Source organism: Octopus sinensis, linkage group LG5 (assembly GCF_006345805.1).
Source record: "Octopus sinensis linkage group LG5, ASM634580v1, whole genome shotgun sequence".
NCBI lineage: Eukaryota > Metazoa > Mollusca > Cephalopoda > Octopoda > Octopodidae > Octopus > Octopus sinensis.
In genome coordinates this window covers 33,868,771-33,894,617 of record NC_043001.1, presented here as the reverse complement: position 1 = coordinate 33,894,617, position 25,847 = coordinate 33,868,771, and the positions used below count along the sequence as shown (strand labels likewise).

The 25,847-nt window shown below is 32.1% G+C and overlaps 1 protein-coding gene across 9 annotated transcripts in view; it reads left to right on the top strand.

Moving 5' to 3' along the window:
- Positions 1 to 25,847, top strand: part of LOC115211607 (protein Aster-B) — a 270,613-nt gene that overhangs the window by 58,559 nt on the left and 186,207 nt on the right. For 5 of the 9 annotated variants that reach the window (XM_029780197.2, XM_036503308.1, XM_029780196.2 and 2 more), the window contains one exon: positions 19,068 to 19,196. In XM_029780197.2, the coding sequence (XP_029636057.1) occupies positions 19,068 to 19,196 (129 nt within the window). The remainder of the gene's footprint in view (positions 1 to 19,067; positions 19,197 to 25,847) is intronic. The other 4 variants (XM_029780198.2, XM_029780194.2, XM_029780193.2 and 1 more) reach the window with 1 other exon arrangement.

Sequence of the window (25,847 nt, the reverse complement as noted above, 5' to 3'; positions counted from 1 at the left end):
ACATGAAATGATGGCTATGACTTTTCAAGGTCTTTAATTCAACACTTCTACCATTTAGTCATATGTAAAGTAGATAAATCTTAAGAGATGGACAGCTACTTTCATCAACAGATATGCAGGGAAAATAATATGTCATAAAATACATCTGATTTATTAACAGTAGTTTATAAACTCAACAACTAAATAATTACTTCCTTTGAAAAAGTTTTCCAAGCCAGCAACAAATGTTAATATGGTTTTAAAAAAACTTCGGCATTTTGCTTCTCACTGAGAATTATCACAACAAAAATAAAAAGACTAATTTAAAATTTTGTATTTAACAAGTTCTTGCATCAAATATTTGATTTACATAAATACATAAAAATAATTTGGATGTGGTAATTTAGATGATATTTTGTTGAGCATTTTCTGCAGCAATTCCCAAAATGTACAAATTGAAATCTTTGCAAATATCTGATTAATTTGGCAATCTTTTTCTTTTTTTTTTTCACCTGCCCATTTAACAGTTTAATAGAAAATAGGTGAATCATAAGGTCTTAAAATTATAAGCATTTTCAAAATGTAAATGATTCACTTTAGCATTTTTACCCAGAATGGCATTCAGTGACTTAAAAAATTACCATCTACTAAAAACTGCTTAAGACAGACTATAATTACAAGTATTTGAATGTAAAGTACTTCAATAAGAAAATTCAACTTTTATATCTTTAAAAATCCTTAATATTTGTTGTGTTGGTAAAATTAAATCTGCTTTTGTTGAGCTGAAATATTTTAGTAATTGGTGGTCTGGAAATTATTGACTCTTCTTTTATTCTGGAGTTGCTAACTATAAATAAATAAATAAAGTTACAGTGTTGAGTATGAATATATGGCTTATGCATTCTGCTATTCTCATCTCAAGTACTAACAGATTTTTTTTTTTAATAATGAAGTGGCCTCTCTGGTTTAGAAATTAATCATGACAATAATTTTTGTTCATCTGTACAAGTGAATGTATCTGATTCTCATATTCAGCCACTCTCTTCGGGTTTACTTCTATTAATTATGTAATCCTAGTCTTTCTTTTATGACATATCACCACTCAGTATTCATTCACAATCATCCTGTATGGTTCTCTAATCATTCTAAGATCTACAGTAGTGGTTAGACTATGCTTCACTAAACAGGTCAAATGAAACCAAAACATATCTAGAGTTGTCATTATAGAGCTAAAGATTGATTATCTCCTCTCTACCCTTCATATTTATCTAGTTTTAATTAATTAAAATTTTGAAGTTGTCTCTTTCTCCTATGTTATTTTTTTTTATATAACCCATTTGTCATTTAGAAAATGATTGTTTTCATCATTATGGATGTAATTTTAATTCATTAAAGTTTTTTTTTTATTTACTAATTATATTTAATTCTGATGATTTGAAAAACATTGCCATATCATACCTGTTCATATTTCCTCTTTTGATTTTTCTAACTTTAGTGTGCTGTTCATTTAAATATTTTTTGGATGTTCATAATTAAAAGTTGAATATTCAAGGAAATATGGTTTTAAACACACCAATAAAACACAAAATTATATTCATTTATTTAATGTTAAATACTACAAATAACATGCAGAAGGAAAATCTTTTTATATCCTCTGTGCATCCTTGCTTCTTTTATGACTGGATTAAAACAACCTTCTAAAATCTACTAAATCTGTTTCTCTTTCTATATCAATTTGCAGAACTTTTCAAAAGCTCTATTGCCCCCTTTTAAAAATTTCTGCTAATGCTTGTTCTTTTATAATTTCTTTGATATCTTAAATGCCTTTTACTTAACATAACACTTATGAAATTTCACATATTTGTGTGAATTACTCAACAAAATGGTTTTGGTGAAGTTGTTTATGTTTTAAATACATTATCATTCAAATAATTATGTTGTGTTAATTATGCTTTAGATTTCATAATTAATGTATTTTACATGTTTTGTTATTGTTCCGTCATACTGGTACTGGAATTTATTTTGAATCATTTCACAACCATCATTAGTCTTATTTTTTATTGATTAAATAAGCTAGCTGACCATATTTTATAGCAAGCAACTATTACTGAAACACATCTTAATTATTAGATTAGCTCATTGAAATATTCATTATATGTAGAAACAACACTAATTAGAATTTAACGGTTATTTACAGTATTATCTTAGGAAAAATTAATACAAAAAATTTTACTTGCAAATTTGTTTTTACAGTTGTCTATATTGTAACTTGAAGTTATTTTTAACATGTATTTAAAATGTTAACAATCTTCCTTCTGGTTAAATAAAGAACAAATTTTTAATTAAAAATGTTGATGATTATTTTCTTCTTAATTACCAATTTTCCATTTATTTACAAGATCATCCCATTAATAATGTATCTTTCCTTGATAGAGAAAGTTTAATAGCTTCCATTCTTTTTGAAGGTTAAGTTTTCTGAAAGTATATCTAAAGGATCTAAAAAACTTTGTTATATTGATTGTAATAAATGATAACAAAACCAATCCAAATACTAGCTTTTTTTTTTTTAACAAATACTTCTATTGGTGTGGTAATATTAGAATATCAGTTCAGTTCTTCACAAGTTAAAATGTGCAAAATGAATGCTATTATAGTTTTGTTATAACATTAAGATTGTGAATATGAAAATCTCTCAATGATAGTATTGTTTCAACTGTTTGGGTATTCCAAACTATTAATCGCTTGTATTTCTACCTATGCTATGTTTCAATCAATATAGCCTTGTAAGAGGCTATAGTTAATAGAGTAGAAAACTCGCATTTGTTTGAAAAATAACTCATCTATAAATTATTGATATGCAATTAGTTAATAACAGTTCATAGAGTTTCTCATTGATGATTGGTGTTTGGCAATACAATGCAATCTCAATGCCCTGTTTTGTTTGATATTGACCACTTACTTTGAAACAGTTGAAGATTATTCTATAAATTATAAAGAAGTGGCATAGAAAGTCTATTCATCTCATATTGTTATTCATCTACATTCGTCAGACAGTTTAGCAAAGTATCTAAATCAGAAAAAGTGGGTGCCACATGAGATATCATTTGGCAATATGAGAAACATATTACAATAAATAATTACATAAATTATGTGATTATTCAGTGGTATTTCATGGATTGTTAATGGAAACTGAGTATTGATAAAAGGAGATATATTGTAGATATATATAAAGCAGCAGAATTGTCTAGCAGAATTGTCTGGCAGAATTGTTAGCATGGCAGACAAAATGTTTAGTACCATTTCATCTGTCTCTACATTATGAGTTCAGATTCCACTGACGTTGACTTTACCTTTCATCCTTTCAGGGTTGATAAAATAAGTACCAGTTAAGTACTGTAGTTGATGCAATCAACTAATTCTTTCTCCAAAAAATTTTCAGACCTTGTGGCTATAGTAGAAAGGATATTGTAGTTATATAAATAGTTGTAGTAGTATGAGGGCATACTCTGTAACACAGCTTGTCGCTGCATCCACCATTTGTTGGTGATTTCCTACTACTCCTGGTAGATGATTCCTCTGCACCACTCAGGTGACAACCCTCCAACCCATGAGTCTGTTTGGGTAGTCGTTGTTGGTGAGGGTTTTATGAGGTCAGAGTGCAGAGGAAACATTAGGTCTATTTTTTGACATGCTGGTCTCTACACAGCATATACTATCTAAAATTAAACCTCAACCCTAAGAAGATTTTACTTAAAGTTGGTAAGAAAAGGTTGGAAAATATATGCTACATTATATGAGAAAATAGTTACCATTAATAAAAAGACCAATGAAATGCTACACTCTCATTGTTCAACTGGGAAGTTATGTTTCCCCATGGCAATGGAAATCACAATGCCACTTGAATATTTTCTGCCAAAATCAAGAAGTTTGCTGAAAAAATAAAAAAAACATTCATGCTCTGATTTTTCTCCTTTTCAACATCCTTAAAATATTTTAATGAAAAACAATATACTTCTTTGACAAGAACAAAATCTGCATTTGTACATCTCTATATCCATAAAATACTTGAATTTGATAAAAATAGCTTTAAAAAGTTGAGCATTTGATGCACTATCATTAATAGCAATCAAAAATATATGCTATATTTAAAAAAAATTTAGTTCTTGGCCATTCGAAACTTTCATTTGAAAAGAAACATTAGTAGTTGAACGACATGTATGAATAATATTAAAATTAAAGCTTGTATTCTGTTTCTTTTTAATTTTGTGTTTTTCTTGTAAATCGATAAATCTATTCAACATTTGAAAAATATACTTATATCTAGCATTTATAAATTTAAAACTTTCTTACAAGATAAAGTTTTATTTTGATTTAGATGTATCTCTTTTGAAATTTGCATGTTTTTCATTTTTGTTTTGTTTTTACTTACATTTGGAAAATATATTGACTGTTAGATAATTCTAATGCATAAGAGATAAATGTAAGAGAAATTAAAATTTATTAAAATATTTAAATAATCAAACTATAACTTAATATCAAGATTATAAGTTAATTTTCCCTATTAGTTGACTTGATGGTTTATTCATATCAATAAATACATGAATCTGTGAATATTATACAAGTTATTTCAACTGAACCAGTCAGCTGTTTGTTAGTTAAGAGTTTCCTCATTTGATTTGTTTATTGAGCAGCTGTTTGATATACTGGTCATCTTGGGAAACTCTAGAGAGGCTATCAACAGATTTAGCTAAAATAAATGATAATACTATATCAGTATTTTCCCTCACCTACATATGTATATGTTGTAACCTACATATGTATATTCAAATTTGTGTATTTGTATGTATGTGTGTATGTCATCACTATCATTTTTATGCCTGCATATTTCATGTTGGTATGAACTGGACAAAATGTTTTGAGGCAGTATTCTTTAGCCATATACTTTCTTGACACAATACTTAACACACACATATGCTCAGTTCATTGCTGGTAACCAATAAAACATTTATAATAAAAAGAAAAGTCATTTAAATTAGAATATAGTTCTTGAAATAAAATAGCTATGATGGTTTTATTTCTGCATCAGTTTGTTTTCAAATTTTATGTACAACGTTTTACATTAGCATTGAGAAATATGTAACCATGTCTTTATTAACAATATATCTCAAAGCAAACTCAGCTATAAATAATAACTTATAGTATGTTAGGTTTCAGAAGTTGTAGGATCTGAGTCCTGCAGGCAGCTTTCTGCTTCTTTGCCATTCAAGAAGTCTGTAACTCATTCATTTGTTTTTATGTCTGTTTTTCCGTGGGTTAGATGAATATATTATTGATGCATTGTTTTTACAGCTGGTTGCTCTTCCTGTTGTTATTCACCCTTGCCATGCATCTTCTGTAATTCAGTGTATTATAAGCTCATTTTTACAGCTGAATTTGCTCTGAGATGCATCACTAATGAAGACTATTCCTTTTCTATTAAGTGATGAAATTTTTTTAATCTTTTGTTATATCTGTATAACTGCAACCTTTACATTGTGAATGTCTCTATGCTTTTGTATATATATATATATATACAACATAAACTTTTGTATGCCCAAATATTTTCCAGTTTTTTTTGTGATTATGATTTAGTAATGGTTATTACAATAAGTAATTAAAAGTAATTGTACATTATTATTAAATAAGATGTCTTTGTCTTTCCTACTAAAGACAGTGTTCCTCTTTATGGCTTTCTGTAAGGATTTTAGTATTAATAGAATTCAACAGTAACTTTTTGTTATCAACCTTTTACACACACACACACATAGGCATGGCTGTGTGGTAAGAAGTTTGGTTCCTAACCACATGGTTCTAGGTTCAGTCCCACTGCTTGGCACCTTAGGCATGCGTCTCCTACCATAGCCTCGGGCTGGCCAAAGCCTTCTGAGTTGATTTGGTAGATGGAAACTGAAAGAATCCCATTGTATGCGTGTGTGTATATATATATATCTGTGTGTATCTTTGTGTCTGTGTTTGTCCTCCATCACCACTTGGCAACCAGTGCTTGTGTGTATATGTCCCCGTAACTTAGCAGTTTGGCAAAAAAGACCAACAGAATAAGTACCAGCTTTAAAGACAAAAAGTACTGAGGTTGATTTGTTTGACAAAAATCCTTCAAGGTGGTGCTCCAGCATGGCCACAGTCTAATGACCGAAACAAGTAAAAGATAAAAGAGATATATATATATATAAAGATTGAAAAAGTAGCATGGGTTTCCTCTAGAGAAAACAAGTCCAACCCATGTAAGGAGGGAAAATGGGTCATAAAATAGAGATAGATACATAGACAGATAGAGAAATCTATGCACAGAACCATAGAAACTAGAGCTATTTGACATTCATACATTGTTTGTTTATATCCTCGTCATCATCTCATCATTTTGCATCTCCTTTTCATGCTGGTATGGGTTGGATGGCTTGACAGGGTCCAAAAAGCTGGAGGATTGTGTTGAGCTCTAATGTCTGCTTTAGTAGAAGCCCTTTCTATTGCCAACCACTTTACAGAATATATTAGGTGTTTTTTTTTCATGATACCCAAATGAGTGAAGTTGCCATGTAATTTGTAAGACAAATGAAAAGAAGAAACTGTGAATAAAATCCATACACCAGAGTACCTATGTACTGATTTATAACATCTACTAATACTTAACAATTAATTGAATAGTTTATCATTAGGAAAGGCATCTGCCGAAGCAGACATTGTAACTTGATACAATCTTCCAGCTTTTTCAATCATGTCAAACCATCCTGTCCATATCAACATGGCATGTGGGTGTTAAATGATGAGGACGTAAACAAGCAGTGTATGAATGCACAATGACTCCAGTTGCTATGGTTCTCTGCATAAATATTTATTCATCATTTATCTATCTACTTATTTACTTATTTTATGCTAAATGTTCCTTCCTTGCATGTGATGGACTTGTTTTCTCCGGAGAAGTCCCTTACCACTTGTTACAGTCTTTCGTTTACCATCTTGAGATTTATTCTTCTGAAGTCAACACTGACCACTTCCTCTCATGTCTGCTTCTTCCATAGATTCCTACCACTTGTTGCTTGGCATTTCTTTACCTAGCTGTTATCTTCCACATGCATCACATTCCCATACCTTCACAGTCTCCTCTCTTGAAAACTACAACTGATTTGTTTTACACCCAGTTTTTCTCTCAGTTTGTTTGTGCTCCATTAGTCATATATACTAACATTACATGCCCAGCAGAGTGTATTTACCTGTTTTATTTTTTGCAGCCTCCATGCAGTTTCCACAGTCAGTGGTCATGTTTTGCTACCATGCAGCATTACATTTCATACTCAAGTATCATACAATCTACTACTCATCCTTTGTCACCATTTAATAACTCCCGGAATATTTTCCATCCAGTTTTTACTCTGGCTATAAAGTCTTTAGAATACCCATCTCCATATCTGATTATTTAATTTTGGTAACAGAAGTTAGGATTAGTACTTTAAATGAATTTATTTCACAGACACCCTTACTGCTAACTGCAATTGTGCATCTACTACATATGCAATCTTGCTTTCTTGTCAGCTTGCCTGGGATTCCGCTACACCTCTCGTGCATCTATAGTTTACATTGTGTACATCATGTGAAATTCACACTTCTTTTCTTCATTTCAAACCTTACCCTTTCCCACATAGCAGTAAAGTTTTGTTTTCTTTCCTGCTAAAACTTGTTATTTAAAAGTTGTACAAACCAAGAAGTTTAATCTTTTTCAGAAAAAAAACTCTTTCTTTACTTCTCTATTCAAATGAAAATTATGTGTGTGTGTGTGTGAGAGAGAGAGAGAGAGGTGGGGGAGAAAAAAGGAAAGAGAAAGAAAAGGTGAGAAAAGGAGGGAGAGAAAGTGAGTGTGAGTGTGTGTACGTACTAGCAGACAGGTGATGTTCTGCACACAAATGCAAACCTGCTATTATTTATTTCACTTTTAATAACGCTAGCATACATAGTCTCAAGGTCTCCATAAGCATACTAAAAACTCTGTATAATAGTTTCTCGGTCACTCTTGGTTAAAGCTCTAATGTTTGTTATTATTTTCCTTTTATCAGTGCTATACACACGTTATTAAGCAGATGGTTTTGATGTCTAAGTGTCTAGTATTTTCATTCTTTCTTTATTCTCCTCCTTATATGTGTGCGTGAGTGTATGTATATGCATATATACAGAGTGCGATGAGTAAATTGTAGCCATTTCATATTTTTTATTTTGTGCATGCACATTGTTTGTTTTTGATTTTGTCGACTATTCAATATAGTTGGGTCAGTTGGGCACTGTCTGTGAGAAAAACAGCACCATGATGCAATTTCCTCTGCCAGAAATTTGGAAATTACATGCTGTACTGCTTGGTATTTTCACTGGAAGCTCCAATACAAACATTTCTGAGTGTTTGGATGTCAATCTGAAGACAGTGCAACCTGAGGATATGTACCAAGAGTGATAAAAATCAGACATCCAGTCAACATCATGGTGTTTAGAGTGATCACTAATGATGGCAACATTATGCCTCTAGTTATCTTCCCACACAGCCTCAGACTCAACACGGAGGCCTACATCAAGTGCCTGGAGGAGGTAGTGCTGTCCTGGGTCAAGAGGGTGGCTGCTGGAATACCCTATGTCTGGTAACAGGACTCTGTACCATGCCACACAAGTAGGAGAACCCAGTCATGGCTGTCAGACAATTTCTGTAACTACATCACTCCTAACATCTGGCCACCTAACTCCCCAGACTGCAACCCTCTTGATTATTATTTGTGGGGCACAGTTGAGTGAGAGACCAACAAAGCCCCTTGTAACACCAAAGATGAACTGAAGGCAAAGATTATGGCAGCATTTACCAACTTAAACGAGGAGAATGTCCAGAAGAGCTGCAGGAGATTCTAAAGTTGTCTGGAGGCCGTAGTTGAAGCCAATGGCGATTTTATTGAATAAATTTACTCTTTAATATTTCAAGATATTTTAAAGTAGTTTTGGTAAATATATTTGTTAAAATGAGATGTCAGTGTTATTTTCATTTTTGTGTAATTTAGACAACAGTTTATTCACCTCACCCTTTATATATATGTATATATATATGTGCATGTATGTATACACACACACACACACAAGCACACACAGACATGGAATTCTGTGAGAGAATACAAAGATGAATTTCCTATTGCTTACATTTAGTTAGTTTTCAAGATACCTTCTTGTCAATGAGACACAGACAAGTTCCATTAACCTTTGCCTGGGTATTCAGAAAATAGAAAAGCCTGAATGCCTACCCCAAGACATTTTGTCCAGTACTCCTAATAATTTCGCTAATCCACTCCACTGGGAAGGTGCTTCATTTTATTGATCCCAGAAAGATAAAGGCCAACTTGATCCGAATGAGATTTGAAAGCCAGAACAAATTCTGGAAAGTATTATATCCATTGTTTTAACAATTCTGCTGATGCTTTTATTCCCCATAGATCACTAAAAAAGGGATGATCCTATTGTACTTTGTAGGTGAAAGAAAAAAATGCATTTTCTGTTTTTTAGAAATGAATTATCATGCTTAGATGTGAGGTTTCTTTATCTCTTACTTTTTGAACAAACCAACTCCAGTCCTATATTTAAGAGATGAGGAATTATGTTCATTATTTACATTATTTACATTTGACGAATATTTGTCCTCATCTTGTGTGTTGTTCACATGTTTCGGCTGATATACCTTCCAGCCTTCTTCAGGTGTCTTGGGGAAATTTCGAACCTGGGTTCTCATTCCTAAGGTATTCTTCAATGTTATTATTATTATTATTATTATTATTATTATTATTATTATTGTTGTTGTTCAGGTCAATGCTTGGAATCGAACTCGGAACCTTGGGGTTAGTAGCCCACGCTTTTAACCATTATGCCAAAAATACCTTAGGAATGAGAAATCAGGTTCAAAATTTCCCCAAGACACCTGAAGAAGGTTGGAGGGTGTATCAGCCGAAACATTGTGTTGACAACAAACAAGATGAGGACAAATATCAGTCAAATGTAAATAATGTAAATAATGTAAGCCAACTCCAGTACTTATTTTTTAAGTCTGGTACTTATTCTGTTGATCTCTTTTGCTGAAACTCCAAATTATGAAGCCACAAACAAACCAATATCAGTTGCCAAACAGTGTAAGTGGCAGGGACAGACAGACAAAGACCTACACACACTTATTACGTATGTGTGTGCATGATGGGCTTCCACATAGTTTCCTTCTACCAGATTCAGTCATAAGGCATTGGTTGACACAGGGCTACAGTAGAAGACACTTGCCCAAAGTTCCACACTGTGGGATTGAACCCAGAGCTACATGGTTGTAAAGCAAACTCCTTAAGCACACAACCATACCTTTGCCTACAAATGTTTGTTTAAAATATATATGGTAATTTCTAATGATTTTTTTGCATTCAGGAGCTAACTAGCAAATAGAACATGTATTTGAATGTATAAAGGAAACTAAGATTGTAATGTTAGAAGAATCGTTGTCATAGAAGTTGCTGCTAGACTTGCTAAGTGAAAGACAGATTTCATATATTCAGGCTTAACAAAGATAAGATTTTAATTGTCTACTTGCAATAAGCAACTTTTGAGCTTTGTTGATGAGAGTTCTTGTTAGAATCTTTAACATACCAGGAAAAAGTGCTTTCAGTTGTCTCAGTTTAATTATATTCCGAATTATTTTCTAGGAGTAGTAAAGTTAGATAATCATATTCTAAAAGTCTAACTGGAATTGTGATTCTTATATCTGCCTTCCATGTGTGTGTGTACATATGTTTGTATGGATGTATGTATGTATCTTTCTAAATATGTACATGTGTGTGTGTATATATATATATATATATATAGATAGATAGATATAGTTATGTATATATGTATAAATATATATGTATATGTATATAGATATGTATATATATATGTATATATGTATAAGTATATATATGTGTATGTATATATGTGTATATGTGTATGTATATATATACACATATATATATATATATATATATATATATGAGAGAGAGAGAGACATATAGGCTATTTAGTGAATTGATTGGAAGATTAAATATATTCTAGAAATGCATTTTTAGATAAATATTAAACTGTCAAAAAGACAGAATAGTTTTGATCGATTGCTTACTACCTATTTACAGATGCCACTGAAATTTACTGTTTGAATATCCGACAGTGAATGATCAGGACATGGAAATTTGTGATTTAAGATGGTAATCTACTTTGTCTGTGGCAACATATGTATATGATTGTACATTTAGATACATATTCACATTTATTTTGCTAATGTATATGAAGCAAGATATGTGCTTATAGTAAAGCCTGCAAACATTTAAAAATATCAAGACTTTTCTGCAAGTACATTTTTTAAAAATTTTTAATAAAAATGTTGAGTATTTTTGGCTTATGTTCTTTGCAATGTTATATATTTGATATGTATTTCTTTAAAAATTTTACGAAATGCATATTGTATGTTTGTCAATATCTGTGTGCGTGTGTGTGTGTGTGAGAGAGAGAGAGAGAGAGAGAGAGAAAGAGCATCTGTATTTTTGCCTTCATTTATCTTTATGTGAATACATAATAGTGTGTTAAATAAACTTTGGTCTTATGACTTCAACCTAATTAGCCAAAATAAATTTTCTGAATATAGTTTTGTTTCTTCTATTTGCATCTTCTCTATTTATCATATAATAAATATGGAAATTGGATAAAGAAATTAAGCAGTAACATTTCTGAGTAGCAAATGTTTAATGGTTATATTATAGTTTCACTACCATTAGAAGACTGTTGAAGCATTTAAGAAACTAACAAAAACTTTTTAAAGTTGGACAAACTTTGTTCAGCGTAAACTAAGAATAAACATAATCCTTCAAAAATAAATGAGTCGATGGATCTCCATGAATTTGATAATGAATATTTAGTTGTTTGATGGAATTACAGTGTAAGTGGGTGTGTACCCTTCATGTAATTTTCAGGTAGTATAACAGTTTGTGCCAATGTTGGCTCTTTGAATTACAAGTACACACCATTTGACAGCCTTCCACACAGTTTCCATCTATCTAATTTCACTCACAAGAAGGTTGACTGAAGGCTTAGGTAAAAGGTACCATACTCAAAATGCCGCATGATAGGATTGAACCTGGGATCCCTTAATTGCAAAGCATCTTTGAACTTATATCTTTAAAAATGAGTTTAAATTGGTTGCATACTACAACCTTAAAATTTTTTTTTTTTGTTTTAGTTCATTATCCGTAATTTATTAATATAAAATGGCAAGCATTACTCTAATACCAGTATCACCAAATGCTTGGTGATACTCAAGCTCAAACCATACAGAAGATTCTGTAGGCCTCTGGTGAGGATGCAATGGGCAAAACTCAGATCAATGAGTGACAGAACCACTTCAGACATGGCTGCACTTCAGTGGAGAGCGAGGCATGCTCAGACAGGCCATCCACAAACCAAAACGAGGAGCCAATTGAGGTTTGGCAAATTGTCATGGAAGACTGATGTGTAACAATCCAGGAAATTGCTTATCAAATGGAATAAGCATAGGTTCAGTGCATTCTATTTTTAATGGAGGATTTCTGAGTTCAAATTCCACCGAGGTTGATGTTGCCTTTCACCTTTTCGGGGTTCATGAAATAAGTATCAGTTACACACTGGGGGTCGATGTAATTGACTAGCCCCCTTCCCTAAAATTCCAGGCCTTGTGTCTATAGTAGAAAAGATTACTCTAATACCAGATATGGTGGCAAGCTGGCAGAATTGTTAACACGCTGGAAAAAGTGTTTAGTGACATTTCTTCTAGCTTTACATTCTGAGTTCAGATGCTGCCAAGTTTGACTTTGCTTTACATCCTTTCATGGTCAATAAAATAAGTACCTGTTGAGCATCAGGGCTGATGTGGTTGACAAATCCTCTCCTTCAAAATCCTTGGCCTTGTACCAAAATTTGAAGCCATTACTCTAATAGCAGATTAGGTTTGCATTGATTTTGCTTTCTTTCATCTGAAGTAAATAAAAATTAGTACCAATAAGATTATGTATTTCTTTCCTACAAACTTTGGTTTCATGCTCAACTTAAAGTAAGCATGAATTTTTCTTTTATTTATATTATGAATGCATTCTAGTATAGTATAGTCAAAGTTCTAGTTGTAAATGAGAGCATAATCTTCAGCTAATGTTTTGAAATTTGATGTATTGTTAACTAGTAGTATACGAAATCTGTTGTGAATCCTATTCTTGGTCAATTTCAAAAATGTTTGAGTTATAGGCTGAGTTATATACACACCTCTGTTGACAATGGCTACACAGTTCTGTTTCTTTTCCATAGTTATTAATTAAAAAAAAGAATCATATTACAGATACATAATTAGAAGACTGAGGACATGTATCCTTTTCTCATGTTGTTCAGTTAAAGCAGGGCTCGGCGAACAAAGGTAAATTTCCCCAAGTGGGGTAAAAATGAAGTTCTTGTGGGTAATGAGAATTCCTCAGACATTTTTTTTTACTTGTTTCAGTCATTTGACTGCAGCCATGCTGGAGCACTGCCTTTAGTCGAACAAATTGACCCCCAGGACTTATTCTTTGTGAGCCTAGTACTTATTCTATCAGTCTCTTTTGCCGAATCGCTAAGTTACGGGGATGTAAACACACCAGCATCGGTTGTCAAGCGATGCTGGGGGGACAAACACAGACACACAAACATATACACACACACATATATATATATACATATATACGACGGGCTTCTTTCAGTTTCCGTCTACCAAATCCACTCACAAGGCTTTGGTTGGCCCGAGGCTACAGTAGAAGACACTTGCACAAGGTGTCACGCAGTGGGACTGAATCCAGAACCATGTGGTTGGTAAGCAAGCTACTTACCACACAGCCACCCCTGCACCTATAAGTAAAATTATGTATATAAAATTATATAAAAAAAACATGTTCCTTGTTACGATGGAATTTTTTCTTCTGGCATGAGGAGATAGTCAAAATGTTGCTGCCTTTTGCAACAACCTACCTTTGTGAACAAGATTTTCCACTCTAATGAACATTAAAACAAAACAGAGAAATTGATTGGATCCGGAAGACTGTATCCAAATTGATCTGGCATCAAAATGCTCCAATTTTAATGTAATTGTAATAAAACTGAGACAGCATCATTTCTCCAAAACCTGAAATAAAAAAGTTTCTAGAAAAATCCTTTCATTTCATAATAATGATATTAAATTATCTTATCGCATTTGTTTTATACTTGTTATATTTATAATTGTATTCTCCATATAAATAGATTCAATAAACCTTTTGAAATTAAAGGATCTATGATTTCCATCTTTTCAAATCAAGGGGGTAATGTCTGCATAAATAAATATATTTGTGGGTAATTGGTTAAAAAAGTTCCCTGACACCTGAGTTAAAGTTTCAATGATATGATGGTTGTCACTTTCTTACTCTTTAGGTGAGTCATCCCACTTCTCTCTCTCTCTCTCTCTCTCTTCTTCCCCCCTCCCTCCACATCAACCTATACATTCTAGCTGTCTGTATACCACATGTTCGTTCCTTTCTCATTTCGTCTTGCACTCATATTTTTCTCTCTTTATAATGGCTGTTTGTTCTGACCTCATAGGCATACATACGGATATACTTGCTCCCTCCAAAATGATCTCGTCAATGGGATTGACATTTAGCTTGAATTTCTGCAGTTTGGTGTCTCTAGAGATGCAAGAAAATGGGAGTTTCAGAATTTGTAGTTCTAGGAATAAAGATTTAGGTGGAATATCTAGTGAATGGTTTGAAGGTGAGACACAGTGGGATCGGCAGGTCCATTTTAGCTGGAATCATTATAGTGATAATACAAGAAATGAAAGCTTATCAATTGGTTGATTCATTGTTTGGGGGATGCAGTCTGAAATATTTGAGTATGGTATAGTATAGTCGCTTTTTTTTGCTCTTCATCAATGAGACATAATTAGAGATTATGAACATATAGAGAGTTTATAATGATTTTAGGAGATCTTGTTTTGTTTATTGCTGTAATTAATGGTTTCTAATTTAGATACAAGGCCTCAATTATGAAGGGAGAGTATAAATCAGTACAATTGATCTTAGTACTTGACTGATACTTTATTTTATCGACCCTAGAAGGCTGAAAGGCAAAGTTGACTTCAGTGGGATTTGAACTCAAAACAAATATTGCAAAGCAGTTTTTCTGATGCTCTAATGGTTTTACCAGCTTGCTGTCTTACTGTAATTAATTTAAGTTTCATTTTACATTAGTGATCTTGTCTTTCTGAATCCTAATAGTTTTGTTTTTGTCATTCACTAGCTGTTAATTTTGCAATACAAAATATTTATCTATAATTTATCTATATTTATCTTTATCTATAATTACAAACATCTCATTACCTTTTACATATTATAATGTTGTTATTTTTTGGGGTTATACAAGGCTTGTTTGAATGTTGTTTAAATATATATTATTTTTGTGCAGATATAACAATGTTCATTACATCTGTCTAGTGGTACATTTTGAAATTTATCATCTATGTTTACAATGTTTTTATCTTAGGTTCTCTTGAAATTGGTTATGTAGTCTGAGTTTAACTGTACTTTATGTATAGAAAAAAACATTAGTAAACAATACATCTTTCATATATAGAACTCTTTACAAGTATAGACAATTAATTATAGAAGCAAAACTTGTGTGCCATTCAAAATTAAAATAAGCTTGTGTGTGTGTGTGTGTATGTGTGTATGTCTGTGAATGTTTATATACTTATTTTATCAACCTCGAAAGAATGAAAGGCAAAGTTGATCTCAGCAGAATTTGAACTCAGAACGTAGCGACGGGCGAAATACCACTAAGCATTTCGCCCAGTGTGCTAACGATTCTGCCAGCTCACTGCCTTCATTTGATTATACTGGAAAACAACACACTCTATACTTCTAGATCTTCATTGTTGTTAATGTCACCGTCATTATCATCATTTTCATGTCTATTTTCTCATGCTTACATGGGTTGAATAGGTCTTCTCCAGCATACTGTTTGTCTCACTGCTGATTACAATTCCTCATCATCTCCTTTATAAAGTTCAACATTCTTATATTAGTCTCATCACTTCTTCCCATGTCTTCATTTGTTTTCCTCTTCCTCATTGTCCTTCTGCTTGGATTGCTTGGTATTTCTTTTCTCAAATGTCATCCTTCATAGACTGTAACCAGCACAGTCTTCTCTCTTGCACACCACATCTGATTTCTCCATATACCTAGATTTTCTAGAACACTTTTAACGAAATATGCGGACCTGGTTTCTTTCCAGCCTTTACGCATCCTTTGTATTTAACACTAATGTTTCAGTACCATGCAACATTGTACTCTGTAAGTTTCATACTGTCTACTGTTAACTTAGAGAAGCTCTTTGTTGTTAGCAGAATAGCTCCATGTACTTTTCTTACCTTGTTCTTATTTAGGCTGCTATGCTTTTAAATGCCCATCACCACTACTAATTATGTCACTTAGGTAAGAGAAACTATCAACAGTTTCTATATATCCTTCCAAACATTTGAAAGAATGTTTTTCATTGGTACTTTTGCAGGTAATTATGTCTGTGCCACAAATGAAATCACCCTTCTCTGTCAATCTGCCAGTGATATCACTACACCTCTTGCACAGACATATTTTACATTGGGTGCACTTTATGGGATTCCAACTTACTATTTTTCTGTATATCAGTAGCTTCCTACAAGGCTGTTGAATCCTATCTCCTTTCCTGCTAACTAAATCTTTTGTTACTTAAAAGTTATATAAACCAGAAGTTTTTCTGAAAATAGTAGATTTTTTTTTTTCATAGAAACAGTTTCTCTATGTATTTAAAGAGAAATTAAGTGTGTGGTGTGTGTGTGTGTGCCCATTACTTGGTGCAATCAGCATATATTGTTTTGACTTTGGTTGATTAAAAATCCTTCTAGTCAAATGCAGTTATGTTTACTTAGCATTTACTACACAGGGTTTAATCTTACCAATATATAAATAATTTGAGTCCTTACCTGTGTATAGTGTTACCTTCTTTAATATAAAGAAAGTTATAAAGTTGAACAAAACTGTCTTTTAGTTTGTTTATTTTTATATTTCATCTTTATCCTTCTCTTTTACATTGAACTCTTATTCTGGTTTCTATGTTACAGAACCATTGTTTTATTAAATTATTAATTTATTCTTTTTCTTGAATTTCCTTTGTTTACTGCTTGAAACAATAGTTAAACAACAAAGCTCTTACATCAGCCTGAGATTTAAACATTATCTTCAGAGCATTATAGAATAATAATTTAATATTAAAAGTATGGCAATGATTTTTCTGACCAATCGTTTTGATTTGTTTTGATTATGTCAATAAGTGAAATGAATGTAAAATACTTCATTTACTATGCTTCTTTCTGTGATATGTTTATTTCATTGTTTTTTTTTTAAACAAAACATTTAGGATTGGCATGAATTTATGCAAGCTTGAGAATTTGCCTTTTTCATGTTAATTTATAACTATTTTTCATTGTTTTACTTTTGATTGAATAACATTATTGCTCTTTTGTATCTAAATTATATATTAAAAAAATTATGAATTGTAATTGTATTTTTTTGTGTCCTTTTCTCTCATATATTTAAATTTGTCTTCTTTCAAAAACAACTTGTACTAATGACATTTTGCATATTGTATTATGTTCTATGCATAAAAGCAGTTTTTTTTTTCTTAATTTCAGAGCAATTAAAATTTTGTTGACTTTGCACATTACTTTACAGTAGATTGATTTAAATTTACTTGGCTTCATCAGAAATTTATGAAGATAGTAATTTTTAGTGACAGAAGCAGTATTAGTATCAAAAAACAATCTTTATATCCAACTTAATGTGCATTAATAGCCTTGAGAGACACTCTCATAAGAAGATATATTTTGTAATTGTAGCATCAGTTGATGTATAAGGAAGTCTCACACTAAGGATAATTTTGTATACTTGGTTAATGGAGATAAAGTTATGATGAAATAATTTGGATTGATAGAAACTCAAAATTTTACATATTTTCTTGAAATACGTGAATTCAAAGAAACCGAAAAATTATTTTCATATTAGACACAAATTTTTTCAAATTTTAAATCAATAAAAATTTCTATGTGTGTAATCCTACTGCTCTTATAGTTGCCAAATTTCTAAAAAAAAAAATGTTACCAACTTTAAGTACAGAAAGACCCTTTAATAAAAGTAAACCATTGGTAACCTTTATTTTGAAGAATTTTAAGTAACAGTTTAGAAATTATGTGATATAATGTAAATTTGATTTTAAATTCTCTTAAAACTAAGCTACATTGCCATTGATGGAAATGATATAATGGAATAAATATAGAGAAATGGGAGTATATTTGGCATATTTAGCTTGTGGGTTTATCAATAAGTGTCAGTCTAGTTTAATATTGTAGTTCTTATAATCAATCAGAGCTGTTATGAACAATACTGGAACAAGCATGTTCATACTGAGATAAATTACAAATTGAAAACATTTTGAATTTAACTCATTACAGCCAAATTAATATGATTTACTTCCATATTTTGTAAATAAATGCAGCTGTAATTACAATTTTATTAGATTTTTGTATATAAAACATAACTATTTGATATGAATATCTTTTGTTAAATACTTTGAATCAAACAAAAAAAAATCAGTATAAATTTCTGAAATTATACCTGATAGAAATTGGAAATATTCTCTTATCGAACACAAAGTAGATAAATAGTTAGTACTATCTATCAATGGGACATTAGTAATGATGTCAACCATTGAAACAATTATGTAAATTGTATTTTTACTGCTATAGTAAAATTTCTCATTTTTAAACAGCTTTCAAAATTGCATTTAGTTTTAGATTGGCAATTTCATTTTGTGAACTAGTGGCTCTTGTGCCCATGTATTTATTGCATGCTGTTTTAATTTGGAATTAATATGCTTTCTTATTTTTCTTATTGTATCCCTAGGAAGCGTTCTTCAGAATCCCTAAGGACTGCAAGTCTGGAGTCTCTGATTATGTCCAGTTGTGGAATGACCAAAGAAACTTTAAAAGATGAATGTTCTACCGATGACAGCAGAGATGAAAGGTAAAGCTCTTTATTGTTATTCTTTTGGGGAAATGGAGTTCAATAACAAAATCAGAAAGCAAATTATATAATCTTCTTAAACTTTTTAAATATGTTTTCCTTCAATATTGTAGCAAATGAAATCTATGTTTATATAGTTGTTTGGAAATGTTATTGATATTTCCTGTTCAACAAATTTTTTTTTATGTAATAAACATCTTGTCTGAGGATATTATCACAGTTTCAGCCTATTTTATTGAAGTTCTTCTGTTTAGACAACACAATATTTTGTTATTCTATAAGTTTGTCAAGAGAGGTGGATAAATGCGAGTGACCTTTGTAGTCTATCACTCATTGTTTGTATTGATACTGTTGATGTTCCACTTGAACATCTGTAGGTTGATATCTGTAACAAAAGCATAGCAGGTGTTGGGTAGAGAAAATCCAGAGCACTATCACTTCGATGATGAAGGACTAGGGAAAGTGTTACTACTGTTGTTGTTTAACCCAAGTCAGATCTGCTCCAGTAGATTTTATGACCGTTCCATTATTGTGTGTAGCAATTACTATACTGTGCAACATGTCCTTTCTTTAAAACATTAGAATGGGATTTAGGAGAGATTTGACTGTTATTTCTTGAGGCTCCTACAATCATATAGAAGCCCCCTTGTTTACTTTTGGAAATGTGTTTTGTGGAGTTTCCCTGTGGCGAGAGACAAGGTAGTGGGAAGAAGAAGAAGAAGAGAGAGAGAGAGATAAACTTTAATGGAGCTAGTTCAGAAAAACAAAAGCCATTGTATTGCCGGTAGAAGAGAGTAGAAACCAGGCTGGTGGTTGTAATCCTTTGGTTGCAATCTAGGCTATCTATGGTTGCAACAGAAACACTGTTTCATATTCAGATTTTAATTGATTTTTGTTTTTACATGCCATTAGTCTATTTTACTGATAAATATTTTATCATTAAAGATGCTTAAATATTAAACCATGTTACAATGTGCTAGTCACTTACCTGATTTTGTGTAAACAGAGTTATTCATACATAAAAGATTGATTCTGTTAGCTTCAGAAATAGAGAAATTAGGAATTATGATTGTCGTTATTTCTCCAAGCATATTAGTACTGGTCTGTGTAAAAGGTAAATATTAATACCAGCTATCAAACCAAGGTTTGATATCTGGTTATCCTTGATTTATAGGGAGCTTGATTCATCAGCTGCTTATCCCTTAATCTTTAGGATATGCCAAAAATAATTTTAATAAATGAATAACGACTTTACTATCAAACTGTGTGGATATTATTTAGAGTTACAATCATCATCATCATCATCATCGTTTAACGTCCGCTTTCCGCGCTAGCACGGGTTGGACGGTTCGACCGGGTCTGGAAGCCAGGGGCAGCTCCAGCTCCAGTCTGAATCTGGCAGAGTTTCTACGGCTGGATGCCCTTCCTAACGCCAAACTCCGTGAGTGGATTGGGTGCTTTTACGTGCCACCTGCACAGGGGCCGGAGGGTCCGGCAGAAGAGATGTGGGGGGGACGGGGGGATTCGGCGCCTGAGAAGAGGAGGGTTGTTGTGGTGGTGATAGTTTTCGTGGTATTTTTCTTTTGATCTCTCTACCAACCTGACCACGCCGTGGGCAGGAGCTGGTGTTAGCAGTGGACATTCGTTGTTGTAAAAAAATCATTTTGGTGGTGTGCAATGTGATTTTAGACTTCATCAAAAATACTTAGATTAATTGTGGGGGAATGTGTAGTTCTGAAGAAAATTAGTCTGATTCATAACTGATCTTCCATTTTGTCTAATTATTTACTATTCATTTCTTTTCTTTTTATCATTGGCATGAAATGAAATGAAGTGTGCAAAATCTATTTGTTATGTAGAAACAGATTGGCTTGCTCCCACTAATCCAACAGATTGATGTACTAAATATGAACTGACTTTTGTTACATTTTGTATGCCTATGTAGTCTGCAGAATTAAGTTGATTTTTGTTGCCAAAAGAATCTATATTATTAATTTCCTTTTGAATTTCTCCGTGTTTTTGTGATTTTATCTTTGCTTTATATTCTGGGTCTACAAAATTGACTTCACATTATAGTTTCAAAATAACTTGAATCAGTTTTATTCAGGTCAGGAAAAGTAAATAACAGAACATTGAAGAAGTAAATAAAACAAAGTAAAAAGGAGTGAATTCTAAAGCAATCTAGGATTACTAACTGTGGTGTTAAATAACATAAGTTTTTTGATATAAACAATTGTGCTATTCTACCACAATTTTCTCCATAACATCTCTAAGTAATACAGCTAATTATATTTACATTCGTTTTTCAACTTACCATTGTTTATCTTAATAGTAATGTTACTTGGTAGATCACTGTTCCAGAGACTTCATAATTTATATACATACATTTTTATCATTTCTTAATGTTTAAAATTAATGATTATTTTTTTAGTTCATCATTTTACTGCTTAACAATTTATTATTGATGCTTAAACATCAGTTTCTTACAACCCTTACGAGCTCCTATATGATACATAGCTGCTGTGAATTTGTCAGTGGGGCACTTTATGCTGTAGATCTGTGGGTCTCTATCGGGCTCCACATGACCCTTGAGGATCCATATAAGATTTTGTTTTAAAGTTTATCTGCAATAAATTGGTTATACTTCTACAATACACAAAATATTTTAACAATTTTTTTTTATACAATTCCTAATAATATTTAATATAAGATTTTTTAATCATTGAATGACTAGAGAATCTAGCCGAGTAAAACTGGAATCAAATGGGGTCCACAGACAAAAAAAAAAAAAAGAAAAAATGGTCAAGAATCACTAGTTTAGATGGGCAGTAGCACTCTTGCATCTTAGTTGATTAGTTAGTAGTTTTCATTTACAATTTTTGCTTGTACTGACTTCATAATTCAACATAAATAAAAGAAATTATTTTTTACCCACAATATTTACTTTATCTGTGCTATTAGAGGGGGAAATATGGAGGGAAATAAAAGATATTATTGCCAAATATTCATTATCGTCAAAATCATTTTAAATCCACTTTCTATGTTGGTGTGCATTAGATAAGTTGTCAACAGTTCATCTAAATTGGTGCTATTCATTTAGGTAAAAATGCAGTGACATATGTATGGGTTAAAACTACAGAAAATGAAAGATAAATGTTGGCCTATAATATATATTGCAAGTATGTAAGAATGGGATATCTGGGAGTATGACCTTGCTGATAAAGGAGTTCTTTAAAGCTATTTCCAAACTGAGGTTGCTGACCCCATGGCAGTAATTTCCAAGGAAGCACATCATAAAAAGCTTTCCAGAACTTGTGGTGAGAATAGAGCAGGTGACTGCATTAGGGAGCAGAAGCAATCTCCTTTTTAAAACTTCCTGACTGTAGAAGGAATTTTTGGAAAACCATAGAACATACAGAATTGTTTATGAGTAGATATATGTTAAATAGACAAAGAGAGGTAAAAGGTTTAATTGAGGCCTTCAGCAGAGAAATTTTTAATGACTGCTAAATGGTAGAGCACAATTAAGCTATGAGGGGAAAAGATTTTTAAATCAGAAAATTGTATATAATATGAAAAATCATCCACTAGCACATGTATTCTGAACAAGTAAATTCAAGAAACCAAATTGTACTTTCTCTTACTGTGTATTAATATGCAAATACTATTACTCATTTTAGAATTACCTGAAAGTATAAAATCCTACACTGCATGTTGCTTGTGCTGTATGTTCTTGTTCAGAACATGTTGTTCTATGAAGGGCTTGGAACATTTCTGAACTAAGTGTAGATAGTATCTTTGTGGTATCTAATACATGCAAAGGATTCTTGAAAGCCAATGTTATGTTATAAATTACGTAGAAAGCTTCAATTCTACTTTGTTGTTGCTGACATAGAAGATATCATACCACAGAAATTCATTATTTTATAGCTGAGAGTGATCACACTCAGGAGTATGAAAGGTCAATGTATTGTGACTTCTTTTATGCTGCGCAGTAAGTGAAGAAAGAAATTTTATTACTTTCACAGAATGATGATGCAGCTGATCACTTATCTTTTATTTAGAATTGTGCAGAATGAAAATTGATGTGTTTGCAATCCTTTGTTTTTTTTTTTTTGTAGTAAGGAGTGAAAAAAGATCGTCATTTCTACATCCACCCTCCATGCTGGCATATGGTTGGTCTGGTCATCAAGTGCTCTGAGTCATTTGCTTTTGGGAGCCACTGCTCATAGACTGGTGTTCATTTATGACATTTTCACTCAGTTTCACGATTGGATGTCCTTCCCAATGCCAGCCATTTTACAGAGAATGCTAGATGCATTTTCTCTGGTACTAGCATGAGAGAGACTTAAATCTTCAAGAAGACAGGACCAAAGGAGATCTCACAACCCTCTGCATTCTCCATTTGTTTGCCATATTTGATGGCAAATGAGCAGAGAAAACATATAAAACATAACCTACAGTAGATTTTCTTACTACTCTGCTTTTATACCTGTGAATAGTGAAGTTTTAAGAAGAAAGTAAGATAATGTTACTTAAAATACAAAATAAGGTGGTAATCTTATAGTATTTAGGAATGGATTTAATGCTTAAAAGTTGTTCATACAGGATTTAGATACATTGAATGAGTAATTAAAAAAGATATTTTAGTGCCTCTGCACGGTGTAATGTTTCAGAGTAAATGCAGATGACACTGTGTTGTAAAACATGGTGCAGGGAAAAAGATTTAAAACAAATAATATATACTATATTTTAACATGTGTAAGGAACCCTTTTTAGTCAAAGATTAGGTTAAAAGGTGTGAGAATTTCTTATACATAGATAGTATTATAATCCCTTATAAAACTTTTTTTCTAAATTTTAAGCCCCAAAAATTAAAGGGTTCCTTATACACATTAAAATACGGTATATCACAGTAATTTTAAATAGAAAAATACTGAATAAAAAAGAAGGTATAAAAGCAAGATGATATCACTGTACTACAATTAAACAAACAAGCCATGAATTCTTGTATAGTTAGGAAGCCGATACAGATAAAATATGAAATAGTTTCATTGCATAATCCAGTTAATGTTTCAATTTGGCTGTAATGCTTTCAACTGTATAAATATATAACGATTTAGTTTCAGATCCAAAGTTAGTGCAAATTACATTCTTTTACTGGTTTCAGCCATCAGACTGTGACCATGCTGGGGCACTTCAGGGGGTTTCATAAATTACGTTGAACTCTAGTCTGGTACTTATTACATCAGCCTCATGAGGTGAAAAAAGAAAGCTGATTACGGTTGGAACAGAAATGAAACCAAATACTACATTTAGTTTTACTTGGCTGTACTTGTATGTGCATGGTATGTGTGTGCACATGTATCTGTGTATACAGTGTAGACCGAAAGTCATGCACAAAATAAGTTCAGTATACTCTGGAATTTTCAAAAACATGATTCAATTTTCCTAAAATTGAATACAATAACTAAGATAATGATGAATATGTATACGATGAACAAAATAAATAACAACAACATAATATAAATAACATGTCAAATGTTTTGGTGCATGACATTTGGCCCTCACTATACACACACACACACACACTCGCCCTCTACTTTTCCAACACATCTAATGAGGTTCCACACAGATATCTGTTCACTAAATTTCTCTCAGAAGTCTTTGGTTGATCTGAGACTAGTGTAGAAGAAACTTGCCCTAGGTGACATTCAGAAGGATTGAACCTGGAAGTGTTGTGATTACAACACTTACCTATACTGCAATGGCTACACCAACATAGCAACATTTGTGTATTTGAAATTCATAAAGTTTATGAAGAAGAACTCATTTGAATATTTTATAATGCTCAATGTAGAATCATGCTTAGGATATAAATTTTTAGCTTTGAAACTTTAATCACTGACCTATGAAACGAAGGCTATTTTACTTGTAACATATATCATTAAGTAGTTACATAAATAGAGAACCAAAGAAAAAAAGAACTTTTGGAAGTCATATCTTGCTAGAGTAACCCATTCTCATATCTCTTAATAGATATATAAAACAAGTCTTTGTTGATTTGAAAACTTGAGTATTTAAATTTTGAACATATATCTTCTCCCCCATCCCACACATGTATGCTAGCATGGGCTGAATGGTTTGACAAGATCTGATGAGGTGCAGGCCTATGTCACTCTAATGTCAGCTTTGGGATGGTTTCAATAGCTGGATGACCTTTCTAATGTAAACCACATTACAGTGTGTACTCAATACTTTTTTCATAACACTGACATGATACTTGATTATTTCACTAACAGCAGTGTCACAAAAAAAAAGCAGGTAGTATACACTGTAAAGTGGTTGGTGTTAGAAAGGACATCCAGCTGTAGTAATGATATGAAACCTGAGACTGGTGTTTGATGCAGTCCTGTGGTTTGTCAGATCCCCTAAAATCATCCAACCCATGCCAGCATGGAAAAGAGGTATGAAATGATTATGAAAAACTATTATATTATATATTTTCTTCATACTTGAATGATTAGTGTTAAGAGGTGTATGAAGTTATAAAATACCTGCTCCAAAAATGCATGCAATATTCTGATTTATAAGAACCATACATGCAACATTAGAAATAAAACCTGTAAGAAATTAGAAACGAGTCTTTGT